General features: G+C 35.7%; 1 protein-coding gene and 1 pseudogene across 1 annotated transcript; one reads left to right on the top strand and one right to left on the bottom strand.

The window, feature by feature from the left end:
• The first annotated feature begins 8826 nt into the window (after window positions 1-8826).
• Window positions 8827-10959, top strand: LOC147282559 (G-type lectin S-receptor-like serine/threonine-protein kinase At1g11410; annotated as a pseudogene).
• Window positions 10960-12094: 1135 nt separating this feature from the next.
• Window positions 12095-13501, bottom strand: LOC147282560 (uncharacterized). Its single transcript, XM_086246806.1, has 2 exons — window positions 12470-13501; window positions 12095-12292 (listed from the first exon to the last, which is right to left on the bottom strand). Exons 1-2 carry the CDS (start codon window positions 13484-13486, stop codon window positions 12245-12247), a joined length of 1065 nt encoding a protein of 354 aa, XP_086102932.1. The 5' UTR covers window positions 13487-13501; the 3' UTR covers window positions 12095-12244.
• Window positions 13502-15464: the final 1963 nt, after the last annotated feature.

Consider the following 15464-nt stretch of genomic DNA (forward strand, 5'->3'; position numbering starts at 1 on the left):
TGAGAAAGTCTAATAAACTCATATTGTGTATAATTTAAAGAAATATTATGAAAGCAGGGGAAAAACATGCGCGATCATAAGAAAAGGATCAAATACAAGCAGGATTACAACTACTCATGAATTGGATACATGTACATAAAATATATAAGAAAAAAGGAAAAGATTTTGTACCTTATTAGGGCACAAGACCTATGTGCCCTAATCTGATGTGACAAATACACATTACTATTTATTTTCTACATTAAAATTAAGATCCATTGATTTTAATGTTAATAATTATAAACCCCCTAGTTAGAGATCAAATACAAGCATGATTACAACTACTCATGAATTGGATACATGTACATAAAATATATAAGAAAAAAGGAAAAGATTTTGTACCTTCTTAGGGCACAAGACCTATGTGCCCTAATCTGATGTGACAAATACACATTACTATTTATTTTCTACATTAAAATTAAGGTCCATTGATTTTAATGTTAATAATTATAAACCCCCTAGTTAGAGATAAAATCTCTCATAACCTCCACCCAAAATCTACCTCTCCTATAACCCCCAATCTTACACTTAATATTTTCCTAAACCCCCTAGTCAACTAATACCCAACCAAGTTTGACTCTCCATCTTTTAATTTTCTAGTTTTACCCCTTTTTTTAGTTTTCATTTTCAATTTATGGGTGCTCTCTCTCTCTCTCTCTCTCTCTCTCTCTCTCTCCCATCTGGTGCCTCTCTCCTTCATCTTCCTCTCCTTGCCCTCCACTCTCCGCGAAACATAACATCGACGCCAGATCGGTCTAGACAAACCCGAGCTCCCTCGCCGGCGATCCGTCAATTCCGGCGACGACGAGGTGTCGAACCGGTTGGGTTCTTCTCACCTCTTCCTCCTCTATCTATCCATGGCCTTTTCTTTCCCATAAAATCCACAGAAACCCAAATGCAGCCCGAAGTCCGATCATCATCTCCGGCGGTGACTTCGCGATCCGGCGACGTCGCAGCCGCTCTCCACTTCCAGAAGCTTCCTCTCGACGTGGTGAGTGTGAAGGTGGTCTCCGATTCTCCAACTGACCACCGTGGACGGCGAATCGGCGGCGGATTGAAGTGGTTCCGGTCTCATTCTTCTCCCCTTGACAGTCTCTCTCTACTGGTCTACAAATTTTGGTTCAATTGCATTGAATTTCAAAAGCCCTAATTTGAAATTGATTTGTGAATCTGTTTGTGAAATGTATAATTTGTGAATCTGTTTTAATTGAATTTGTTATTAATCGGATAGAAATGTGGGTTTTTTAATTGATTTATAAGTATATACAAATTTACTTCATTTATTGATTAAACAGTTTCAGTTCGTGAAACATGAGTTTTAAATGAATTTTGAATGAAATTATGGTTCTGAAATATGATGAATCAAACTTGTAGGTAGAAACAGATCGAGGCAGTGGCGACTGTCGTGTACTCATCGCGCGTGAGGTGATCGGACGACGTTGTCTAGGGTTTCAGTTTCACTAAATTCAATTTCACTGAATTCAGTTTCAGTGCATTCAGTGAACTGAATTTGAATTTAATGAATGCAATGAAACTGAATACATTGAAATTGAATTCAGACTGAAACTGAATTTAGTCTAAAGTTGTTTGATAGGCTCACATCGATGGCTTGCTGTGTTGGCTACTTCTCTCATCTCGATGGCTTGTTGTATTGTTGTTTTTTTTTTGGATAAGGTTGCTGTGTTCTTTTTAGTGAAACAGAATTCAGTAAAGGTGTAACTGTTTTAGTGAAGTGTAATTGTTTTAGTGAAGATGTAATTGTTTTTTAATTAAGGTGTAATTGCATTTTAGTCAAGGTGTAATTGTTTCATCACTTAATTCAGTTTCAGTAAGTGAATTTATAACTGAATTCTTCAATTTAGTGTAACTGAATTTCTGAAATTCAGTTTCAGTGTAATTGAATTCTTGAAATTCAGTTTTAGTGTAACTGAATTCTTGAAATTCAGTTTTAGTGTAATGAAATTCAATTTCAGTGTTTGAAATTAGTTTTAGCGAAATATTGAGTTTTAGCAAAAACTTCAATTCCAGAAAAAAAAAAAAAAACAGTTTCACCAAAATTCAGTTACAGTGATGTCAGCGTGCGTCAGAGTGCGTCAGAAGAGTAATTTAAGATTATAAGTTATAGGGGGTTTTGAAAGAGTTTCTAGATAGGTGGGGGTTTAGGCAAATTTTTTAGGTGATTAGGGGGTTTAAAATTAGACACTATTGATTTTAACTACTAAATTTCATTAACTTTTTTGTTTAGGTACCAAAATTAAATAGCATTTTAGATTAGGTACTAGTTGAAAAGTCAAACAAAATAATAAAGTAAAAGGTATTAAAATTTACAAATATTACATCACATGCCACTACAATAAAAAAATAAAAATAATATTACATCAATTTATACTATATTGTTTAAAAAAAAAAAAATCAATTCAGTCACAACTTAACTGTGACTGTTTTGATAATTGAAAGAGACAACTCACACCACTATATTATGTATTATTTTGAGTAAAAATATTGTTTTGATCTCTATTTATACTATATTGTAGTATAATTTTTCTAAAAATAATTCAATTAAGTCACAACTTAACTGTGATTGTCTCACAACTTTGATGTGACTGTCGTTCAGTCACAAGTAAATTTGAAGTTGTGAGTGTCGTATAGTCACAACCAAATGTGAAGTTGAGACTACATTAGCAAATTTTCAAGATAATATAAAAGCCTCAAGGGCAATTTTGTCAAAACCTTATAAATTTTAACTAACACCCATCATATGTGGGCCAAAGGACAAAAATGTCAAATGAAAAAGGCTCAAATCAAAGGCGCCAATATATTTGTGACCTAATCTAAAAAATTACATTTAAATTTAGTAGTTCAATTGAAATATTATATGATCTTCATGCTATATCAAAAAATTATTAAAATTTGGTATTTAATCCTAATTTTTTATTAAAATTATCATTATTGTAAAACGACTATTTTATCCAATTCAATTTTAATTCAACTTAATTAATAAATATCAACAGGCTCCTTCTATTGAGGTATACCTCAACTTATTTATGTTGAGGTCTGACCTTGTTAGGGCCCACAAGAGTCGTTTTGTGTCGATCCGAACCGTTCACAAGGATCATCTTCATTGATAGATCCTCCTTGCAAAAAATTAGCCAAATCGAAAATCATTTGCCTATCTAACTTTGTTCAAACAAATGGACGATTTCATCGAAAATATTTGGTTCGTCCATTTATTTGATCAAAGTTAGATAGGCAAATGATTTCCGATTTGGCTAATTTTTTGCATGGACGATCTATCAATGGAGATGTAAAAAATGAACGGTTCGGATTGACACAAAACGACTTGTGTGGGCCCTAATAGGGTATATCTCAACATAAATAAATTGAGGTATACCTCAATAGAAGGAGCCTGTAAATATCAAATATGTTTGCCTATCTTTTTTAGCCCTAATTCTTTCAGACCCATGAGATAAAAAACTGAGGCCACTTTGTCGAGCACTCTCAGGAAATTCTAGCTTCTCAACTCCACTTGAAACCAAGGCTAGATGTAAAGCAACTAAAATTCTGTCTACACTGATCGAATATTCTCAATCATGTTGTACCAAAATATATATATATATATATCCTCAATCATAATCCACACAAGATCTAAAGATTTTATGCTAATCTCTCTCTGTATCTTGAATAAGGGGAGATCACTATGAAATTGAAGAAATCTTTTGTATTTTATATATTTTCATGTGATTGATCAAAAGAGTTTAATTAAGTTCAAGAATTGTTTAATATTGTTTAATTCCTTAGTAGAATTCAAAAGCAAAAACAATATAAGAACTTCCGTGAATTTGTGGGAAGATTGATGTGGGGTCGTGGCTGGGAAATAAAGGTTAATGAGTTTGTGCTTGCTTGATTCGAATGATCAGGAGAATATGAAGGGAAACTTTTTCTAAAAGAGTGGATGAAAGTCTGGCAAGATTTAATTTTTTTTTTTTGGCCAAAAACAAAAGGATTCCATTCAAAAAAGCCACAAAGGCAACAACAAAATAAGGGAAGCAAACATTTAGAAAATTCAAACAGAACCAAATTAGAAAGCTACAGTAGATAGAATAAAAAAACTAAAAAATCAATCCAGAGGGAGTCCATCAGCCACCAAAACTCCAAGCAAGGAAGATGGGGTGTCTCCACCCAACCCTCTGGGCATATCTTCCTTCTAGATAGCACAACAACTGCATTAGCAATTGACTGGAAAAGTAATTGTTGAAGAAAACAAGAGTAGAGTAGTGAAGACAAGGCCGGAATACCTCTGTGTCTGTTGCAATAAGAAGAAGCACTTCGCCGGAATACCTCAATTTGATTCACGAATTTTTCAAGTTGTACCAAAGCAGTACAAACGTTAACTTCCATCTAAAAATTAACAGAATTGGTCAAAAATGTGATCAACGAAATGAAATGCCCCTGAAAATGTGGCCACTTGTTGTGCACATGACCAATTTTTGTTAAATTTTTCGATAGAAGTTAACGTTTGTACTGTTTTGGTACAACTTGAAAAGTTTGCGGGCCAAATTGACACTTTTTATAATTAGTGAATTAAATTGAGATTCACTGTAAAGTTCATGGACAATTTTTGTAATTAACCCTATATTTTATGTACATTGTTTTTCTACTTCACTAAAATCTCTTTCCTAATTAATCTTTAGTTAAAAAAAAAAACAAAACAAAAAAACAAAAAACCTTAAGATTTTTTTGTTGGTTAGTGATGTACGTCTTGGAGCTTATTTGACAGTGCTTATGTATGAAGCGCTTTTGTTAAAAGCATATAAATATTTTTTAAAAAAATCAAAGTGTTTGCAACTTTTTAAACTTGAGGTACTCAAGGAGTAAAATTTCTGTTTCGAGGAAATTTTCGATTGAATTTTGATTTTGACAAAATTAAAAAAAAATGACGGAATTGCTATCAAAATACGAAAATTTTAATTAAAACTTGACCATATGTTTATTTAACATATTTTTTACTACATTAATAAAAAACATTGAAGAAACCAAATTATGTAGTAGGTTTCATGTGATATAAGGTGAATATAATGTGCGCTGGAGGTAAATACTATTTAAAAATGGGTCACTAATTAATAATTATATAAATAACATATCAAATTTATTTATCTTACAATATTAAATCATGAATTAAATAAGTATTCAATAAGATGCATTAGGGTTTAGAGTTTAAAAACCATTAAACGAAACCCCAAAAGAGCCAAACCAAACCCTAAACTCTTTTTTTTCTTTCTAATTGCCCAAAGACCCTAAACCCCAATCAACCATAAACCCTTTTTTTTTTCTTTTTTTTCCTTCCTTTTTTCCTCCCATGACTTCTTATTCTAGCTGATCTGAGATCTACGCAGTATCACTCTTTGGAAATTGGAAATAACCTAGCCTTTGAGTATATATTACAAGATTATTCACCGCAGGCATTACTATTCATTCCCGGCTCTAGGCCATCCTTGGGATTACCCGCTGAGTGCTCTTCAAACCTGAGATTTCAATCGAAAAAGCTCTGGTTCGATGTCGCCTAAATGAAAAACTTCACTCTCATTTCTCTCTCCCCGACCTCATCTCTCTCTCTTCCCACCCTCATCTCTCTCTTCCACCCGCACACACCAGACCTCATCTCTCTCTTCCACCTGTACACACCGGACCTCATCTCTCTCTTCCAGCCACTCATCTCTCTCTCTCTTTCTCTCTCTCTCTCTCTCTCTCTCTCTCTCTCTCTCGCCCCCTGCCGCCGAAGCCCACTAAAACTCAGAAATCCCACCCCAAGCCAATATTTTCACTGAAATTTCTAAAATCTTGACGAAAATATCTTGGTATTTTGATAAAATCTCCCCCTCCTTAAAAAATTAATTTTCCTCTTTGGAGGTACTAACTTGAAAATTGTGGTATAGTTGAGGTACTTACGTGTAATTTACTCTAAAAGTAATAACAAAAAAAAAAAAGAACAAGGAAGAAGATGCACATCCCAGATCGCACAAGCCACAAACCCAACCCACCTCGCTCCAACCCATCTCAGGCGGCCTACCCCCGGTGGTAGCCTACCTACCGACGGCGGCCCTACCTGCCAATGCTACCCCACCCTCCCCCTTTCACTCTCTCACTCTCACTCTCTTTGTGACTGTGTCTCTTTCTCTCTCTGTCCATTCTCTCTCTTCATCGTAACCCACCACTAGAGCAGTGAGGTAGACTGACGAGGTCACTGGTCTCCAAATCGACCATCAAGCCAGCCTTCCTCACTGCTCCAACATTGGGTTATAGTGAAGAGAGAGAAATATATTAGATAAAAAGAGAAAGAGATAGAGAGGGAGAGAGAGAAAGAGGAATAGAAGAAGAGATGGAGATGGAGAGAGAGATAGAGAGAAAGAGAAAGAGAAAGAGAAATAGAAAAAGATGGAGAGAGGGGGAGGGTGGGGCTGCCGCCAGCAGGTAGGGTCGTCAGAGGTGGGTTGGGGCAGGGTGGGGGCGAACTGTCATCTCCCTCTTCTTTTTTAATTTTTAATATTAATTTATTTTTAATATTTTTACTCTAAAATATAGGATTCTAAAACACAAAAATTAATTTTTTTTAAGTGAAATGGTCAGACATATCAAAAGACCATTTTACCCCTTAAAAATAAGTCATGTGACTGACACAAGGTTTTTTTTAAGGAAATCTTGATAGAGGTTACAGATTATCCCATATTGATACAAATTCTAAATAAGTGTCATTCTGTGGCACTCTGGTGCGGACGCATCCGCACAAAAAAAAGTGCGGACCCTATGTAAAAATATTTTTGGCGAGCGCTCGGTAGTGTAAGTCCGCAAAAAAAAAAAAAAAGTACAAGCGTCTGCCCTAGAGAAGGATTGAAGTGTCATTCATCCACAAGAATCTAGATATGTATCCTGAAATAAGATCGACTCAAATGTGTGTCCTATCTAAAAAAAAATTCCCTTTTCAATATTTTATGAAACACCACTTCTAACAGTATAAGTGGCACCAATCTGTGTCTCCTAACATTTAAAATTTGTTTATACCTTCTAAAATGATCAGGAATGTCATCAAATTCATAACGAGATATTAATGAAAATGAAAACAAAACAAGCTGGTTGGGGTGGGGGTATGTTGAAACAGAGGAATAGAAGACAGAAGCTTCCAGGAAGACACAAACTGATTAATCAGTTTCTCATTTAATGATTACAGAGGCAATAAGCCTTTAAATACAATCTAACAGCCACCTATGTAACACGTTACATTCAGTCAACCATATTTCATTACCCTTTGCAGACCATACTATGCATTACCCTTTGCTCATTTTCTTGATTGGAGCAAGTTCACAATACAAATTTCATCAAAGAGAATACCGGAAATTGACAATATTGAAAATACTACATTGACGAAACCCTCTCATCACCATGCAAGTGTTTGACAGGTCTCAGGACCAAATTTCAAAAACAATGGGCAACGGGGGATTGGCCCGGTGGTTGTGTTAGGGAGAAGGCATTGGCATGTGAAAACGGGGAAGGGTTTCAAAGTTTGAAAGGTTGAAACTACCAGATCAATCATGCCATTCTCTTAGAAAATAAGAGTATGAGTGAGTGTGCGGATCTGAATGCCTTCACAACTGTTCTTGCACAGCTTATGCTTATGTAAATCTGACAGAAGGAAGTATTGGGAAATGTTTGACATGGTTTGGTGACTTGATGAATCTTGTAGAGAATCACACTTTGAGGCACATAATATTTATATTCGTGTTCATGGCTCTGAACCAGGTGAATTCACACAAAAGCTCATGCATTTTGTTTTGTTTCGTACGTCCATCATATCACTTTAGGCCTCGTTTGGTTTGCGGATTTGGATTTTTCTAATGAGTATGAGATTTCATTTCCATGTTAATTTGTTAGTGTATCATTATTAAATTGTGTGATATATTTATTTCTTTTCTTTTTTTGTTCATCTATAATGTAATCTTTAACTATAATCTGCTAAATGTGATGTTTGACTGTGCCTCGTTTCATTTATCAGAAATTCTGGTTATGTTAGGCTCGCTCACATTAGAGTCAAGCCGTGATATACAAACTTAATAGCCTAATATGGACTAAGTCACAAGACACAGAGAGACATGGACATGCATAACCTTGGATACCCAGCAGTAGTGGATCCGGTGATGGTGTCAACTCATCTTGTCCCAAAAAATTTCTATTACAGTAAATGATAATTTGGACTTAATAATTGATGATATTGAGGTGCTTTAGAACACATGATGGGCATTTTGAATGGAAGAAACGCAATTATGGTATGAAGGTTCACTAGTTTTAGTGAGCACAAATTATAGTTAGCCAATTAATTTTTTAGTTTGAGTCATGAACTTTCTTTCTTCTTTATGTCTATCTGTCTCTGAATAAGGAGGCTCTTTCTTTGTCTTGTTACGTTACTCTTATCTCTTATCCTGTCATTCAGTACCAGCCAAGGCAAATCTATCAGTGCAAACCAGACCCTGACTTCTTCCCTGGGAACCTTTACATTAGGCTTCTTCAGTCCTCAAAATTCTACCAAGTGCTTCCTTGGTATATGGTACAACAGGATCCCAACAACACCAATAATATGGGTTGCTAACAGAGAATCCCCTCTTGATTCTCCTGGTGTTTTCATGCTCAGCAGTGATGGAAATCTGGTGGTGTTGGATAGGACCAGAAAAGTACTTGTCTGCTCATCTAATGCATCAGTATCTGCTTCTGCAACGAATGCCACAACTGGCTTACTAATATATGGATACCGGAAACCTTGTTCTGAGATTTGGAGAAGACACTCTGTGGCAAAGCTTCAATCATCCCTTTGATACATTGTTGCCTGGAATGAAGCTTAGCTTGAACAAAAGCTATCAAGTCACAAATAGCTCAGTTAAATTGAGGGTCGTGTTGAATCCAACTGGGCAGGTTGAGCTGCATGCTCTGGAAGAATTCCAGTGAAACATGGTTTGAATCGTGGAGGAAGCCTGTTGATAAATGTGATTTTTATGCTCGTTTCGGTCCATATGATGCCTGCCTCAAGAATGAAACCCTTGCATGCATCACCATGCCAGTGTTTGACAAGTTTTAAAGCCAAATTTAAAGAACAATGGAAAAGGAATTGAAATGTGTTAACGGATCAGAAGGGTACTTTTCAAAGTTTGAAAGGGTTGACACTACCAGATCATTCTATTCTGTCAGACAATAAGAGTATGGGTGAGTGTGAATCTGAATCTGAATGCTATCAAAGCTGTTCTTGCACAGCTTTTGCTTATGTAAATGCGACAGAATTAGGAAGTAGAACTGGTAGATGTTTGACATGGTTTGGTGACTTAATGGATCTTGTAGAGAATCACTCTTGGATGGAATATTTATATTCGTGTTCATAGCTCCGGCCAAGGTATGTTTGGTTTTCTTAATTTGCTATGTTCTGGCATGGATATGTCAATTAAAACTCGTACCAGACAATAGTAGTTGAGATTGGACTCATTAGTGTCACTATCACATGATTAGTAAACCAACCAAAATTTTATAGTCTTGCAAGAAATTGACCATTACTTGGAGCCGTCAATATTATTAATCAATCAGATCTTTTTCTGTTCTTTGCTGGTGGCAAGGGTGATGCATTGAAGCGGTCCCTTGTAATTACAATAGTCTCAGCTGTCGGAACAAAAATTTTGGAGAAGGAAGGTACTGCTACTACTCTGTTTCTCTTCCAAATGTGCAGGCACACAGATTCAAGTAATCCAAACAAACGATGCTCTAACAATACTACTGAAACAGGAAACATAGGAGGAAGTATGGTGAGACTATTACTGCTGGAGGTGGAAAGAATGATTCAGAACTACCACTCATTGGTTGAAGAAGTATATTAGCTGCTACAAACAACTTCTCTGAAGCTAATAAACTGGAGAGGGAGGATTTGGCCCTGTTTTTAAGGTGACACTTTCACAGTACTGATCTCTAAATGCAAGTGTGTTGTCCTTCATTTTATACTTTTCTTAATAATTTGGCTTTATAACACTTTACCCACCTGAATTTTGAGTTCAATTTCACTTCATCACCGAAAAAAAAAATTAAATCAATTTACCACTTGAATAAAAATTTGTTGCAATGTACCACCTCTAGCTCATTTTGTCTAAATTTTTGTTAAAAATAAAAGTGTTGGGTAAAATATAAAAAAGCCTAATAATTTCTTTAATTAATTTTGATTGGTAAGGTGGTATTTCTCTTAGTGTTGGGTTTATCTTCCTTCAATCTTTTACAGGGGATTTTGCCTGAAAATCAAGAAGTAGCCATAAAAAGGCTGTCAAAAAAGTCTGGCCAAGGATATCGATCTGGAGTTCATGAACGAGTTAAAGCTTATTGCCAAGCTCCAACATACCAATCTTGTTAGGCTCTTGGGTTGCTGCATTGAAGAGGAGGGAAAAGATATTGATCTATGAGTACATGCCCAACTGAAGTTTGGACAAATTTTTGTTTGATATGTGCTTATCACATCTAAGATTAACTCTTTTATACTGTTGATTTCTGGGACATCAAATTTGATTACCTCTTTGCAACATCTTTTTCTTTGTGTTCAAAAGCTGAGTAGAGCAATTCAACAATATTGTTCTAACCTTTAAAACAAAAATGAAAATCACTTACTCATTGTTCTTCATGGTTGATCTGAACAGATGCATCTGAAAAGACAAAATTTGGATTGGGGTACACGCTTTCGAATTATAGAATATTCACAAGTACTCTAGATTGAAAAATATTCACCGGGACCTAAAAGCAAGTAATATTCTGTTAGTTGAAACAATGAACCTCAAGATTTCAGGCTTTGGAATGGAAAGGATTTTCGGGATAAATCAAACTGAAGAAGATACAAGTAGGGTCGTTGGGACATAGTAAGTATATATAGGCTAGCTAAAGTCATCATCAGAATTGTTTCATGTTTGGATATTCAATTGAACAGAATAACAGAATTGTAATTCTAGCTTGTCATATTATATATAAGCTTCGATCCTATTTACAAAATTACAATTGTAGAGCTCCCAAGGTGGACAGTCCTCAGAAGCTATGTTTGTTATTGAAGCTTATTTTCTTGGGTCCTGGCTGTTGTATGCTTATTTCATTCTTTTTTACGCTGCAAATATGAAAAATTTCATTTGTTGGAAGCATGTTAAATCATTTTGCACAAAGAGGACTGATTATGTGGAAATTTCGACTGTCTACTGCCCATACCTGAGTAATATTTTTTGTATTGGTTTTCTACCCACCAACATGTTGATTTTCCTTTAATTTTGATCTTGGACAATGTACTCTACTTTCTTACATCATATTTATTATAGCATTCCAAAAATGCTATAAAAAATAATTTCTTATTTATCACAGCATTTTCAAAATATTGTGAAACACCACTTCTAACATAATTAGTGGCATCCATCTGTCTCCTAACATTTAAAATTTTGTTCATACCTTCTAAAATGATCAGGAATGTCATCAAATTCATAACAAAGATATTAATGAAAATGACAACAAAACAAGCTGGTGGCGGTGGGAGCATACATCAGGAATGTCATCAAATTCATTACCCTTTGCAGACCATACTATGCATTACCCTTTGCTCATTTTCTTGATTGGAGCAAGTTCACAATACAAATTTCACCAAAGATAATACCGAAAATTAAGACAATATTGAAAATACTTGAGATTGCGGGTGAAAAGGCATTTTGAACTGAATCGACCAACTGAGCCATTTGATGTATTTCATATGGTACTCCACTCAATATGGCTAAGAAGCTTTTAAATACATTTTAATCGTCATTTAAATGAGCATGACATTTACTTCACTTGTACTTCATTTGAAAATCTCTAATCCTTTTAATCTTTTTGGTCCCTACATCATTTTCTATGTAAAAGAAGTGACATATTATCACAGAATTTTTTTTCATTTCAAACAGAGTCCGAAGAAAATACAAGGTTACAGTCGTAAGTGTAAACTAAACTTACAAATTAACTTTTCAGGGATATCTTTGTTCCATTCGAAGGAAGAACCATACGAGGTCAAGCCTCATACCAGGTCCTCGCACACCCACAAGCACTGTGAACCACTTTGACCATAAAACCTCTAACAACACAACAAACTATCATTGCACCACCACCACCACCACAATCAACCAACCTGCAACAACTACCACACCAACAAACTTTCACACCCAGCTCTATAGACCAGAAGAATCTACATGATAAAAGACATAAATTTCACATGATGGATATATAATAGATAACATATAGACGACATCAAAGTGCAGTAGTTTCAAAGTTCATTGTGATAGTGAGGAGGATCTAAATAAACTTTGAATTTTCAAAGATGCAAATCAACTCATGTTACCAATGCCAACAAAGCAGGATCTACATTATCTTTGGACAATAAATCAACTATCAATTCCATCGTTGATGCATCTGCAGAGAAACCCCTCTCCCGCATTTCATGAATAAGTCCCACTGCCCTTAATGTCTCATTATTATTCAAAAACCCTCGAATAATTGTGTTATGGGTGCAACCATTTGGAGGACAACCTTTCTCTTCCATTCCTCTAAGCAACTTTTCTGCTTCGTTTGTTGAGCCTTTCGTACAAAGTCCATTGATCATTATAGTATATGTCCTCGCATCAGCTTGAAGCCCTTTTGATGATAAACTGCAAAAAAAGTCCCTTGCAGATTCCATTTTCCCAGCTATGCACAAACCTTCAATTAGAATATTGTGAATCACAATATCCATATCAAACTTCTTGCCTTCCATCTCTTTAAACAATTCTATTGCCATAGAAAGTTGTTGGTTTTTACAAAGGCCATCCAGTAAAACAGCATAAGTTTGAACATCTGGAAGCTGGCCACAAGCTTGCATCTTAGAGAGCAAGTTTTGAGCAACTTGTAATCTACCTATTTTGCAAAAACCATCGATAAGAGTGGTATAAGTAATGGTATCAGGAACCACTCCTGTACGAGACATATCCTCATAAAGCATCATGGCGTCTTCGATCTTTTTATGCTTGCAATATCCGTTTATCAATATGTTATAACTACGAGCATTAACAATGTCACCCTTACTAAGCATTAGACCAAAAACTCTTTTTGCTTCCTTCAATTCTCCTCGCAAGCAGTAACCATCCATAAGTGAATTGTATGTAACCGTATTAGGTTCAATATCTCTTTGAATCATCATTTCAACCACGCTTTTTGCTTCCACGGCTTTCCCCTCCTTACAAAGTGTATCTACTAAGACATTGAAGGTGCGTACATCTGGAAAGATTTTTTTACTCACCATTTCCTTCAACAATCTCGTAGCTTCTTCCCACTTTCCTAATTTGCAAACTCCATCAATCAAAGAGGTGTATGCAACAACATCTGGGACAATACCCCTACTAATCATTTCTGAGAAGAGGTTCAATGCATCAGCAACTAGTGTGTCTTTACAAAGACTGTCAATGATCATGTTATAGACAACTACATCAGGCTTACAAGCTCCTTCTTCCATCCTCCTAAGCAATTGAATAGCCGCACAATGATTACCCATTTTGCAAAAGGAGTTTATTAAAGTACCAAATGCAACCACATTGGGCTTACAACCTTCTTGTTCCATCATCCTAAGCAATTGAATAGCCGCACCATTATTACCCTTTTTGCAAAAGGCGTTTATTAATGTACCAAATGTGACCACATTGGGCTTACAACCTCCCTCCACCATATTTCTGTACAGTCCTGCTGCCTCAGCAACTCTACCCGCAAGAAGAAAGCCCTTGATTAGAGTGTTGAAGGTCGTGACATTTGGTTCAAAACCAAATTTAAAGAATTTTCCCAACACCGATAAACTACAACCCATTTGGTTCAGATGACTAAAACAATTAATGATAATGTTTAGAGTATAAACACTAGGTGCAATTCCCAACACGTTCATTTGGTTACTCAACGAGATGACTGCCGAATAAAGTTTCAATTTGGCAAGTTGACCCATAATTTGATTGAAACGGACAACCGAAGGCAGAGGATGCATTTGAAGCATGGTATTGAACAAATTGAAAGCATCGTGGAGATTAGTGGGTTTGGGTTGGGGGTTTGTAGATTTTGTTGGGTTTGAGGATTGAGAATGAAACAAGGCAAAGTAATTGTTGAAGAAAAGAAGATGAGTAGAGTAGTGAAGACAAGACAAAGGAATACCTCTGTGTCTGTTGCAAGAAGAAGAAGCACTTCTCCACATCGTCGTCTTCAGCATCCCGGAGCCCCCAAATACTCTGTTCAGATAGCGAGAGGGTTTTGTTTGAGATGAAATCGGCTGTCCCAAATACTCTGTTCCCCACACTGTCATCTCTTAATATTTTGACATTTGTCCACAAACTGTTTTTTTGGCCACTAACATTTGTCCACAAACTTAATATAAGCCAAACGCTATTTAACTTCTTTTTTAATTTTTTGTGACATAAACAGATAAACTTCTATTTAGAAAATAATTATAAAATACCATCCTGTTATTTCTGTCATCTCTCTTCAATGTCGATTTGTTTTTTTGTTTTTCTTTTTAATTTTGATCCAATTAATACTGTTGTTTTGTTTAATTTGGATCTAATAATGGACTCACTTTTTTTTTGCCCGCCTATTGTGACATGTTGATTTGGTGTTACAATTAAAGACTAGCAGGTCCATGATTCCATTAGACTGACATTCGATTCTATATCAGTGATCTATCCAATACTAAATACTCACTTTTCTTTTGAACATACACACTCTCACTTTCAAAAAATATGCTAATTAACTAATTACTTGCAAAACGGGTTTTATAAAGCTTAACATAATCATCCTCGAAAAGGAGGTGCTCACACGCCTGGGGAGGTTTATCAAGCAAGGTCAAACCCAAATTAATAGAAGCTAAACACTCTTAACTATTTTTTTCGTTACATAACTTCTATTTAGAAAATGATAAATATATAGCTATGGTATAGTATATTGATATGCCATTGTGCAGGCTCTTAGCAACGGAGCCATTACTAATCTTCTTATTCTATGTCTACATTTATAGCATTGTTTGTCCTTTCTATTAGCCATATTGGTCATAGGTTTAGGGAACTGGATCCCCTGCCTTGCTCCTTTGCAAGGCTGGTACCAAGCTCAAATCTGAGCATTTGAAGACAAAGTAGAGAGAGAAAGAGTAAGGAGAGAGAGATTGTCTTTAAAGGCTCAGATTTAAGCCTGGTACCAGCCATGTAGGGAAGCAAGGCAAGGGATCCAAGTCCTAGGTTTAGATATACTATTACTGCTAGGTTTGCCTTCCCTACTGACTTCATCTTAAGCAATATACACGAAAGTCCTTACTACTTCCAAACTTTTTCCTCTTCTCATTTGATAAATTTTTCTAA

The sequence above is a fragment of the Dryas octopetala genome, chromosome 6 (assembly GCF_963921425.1).
Source record: "Dryas octopetala chromosome 6, drDryOcto1.1, whole genome shotgun sequence".
Taxonomy (NCBI): domain Eukaryota; kingdom Viridiplantae; phylum Streptophyta; class Magnoliopsida; order Rosales; family Rosaceae; genus Dryas; species Dryas octopetala.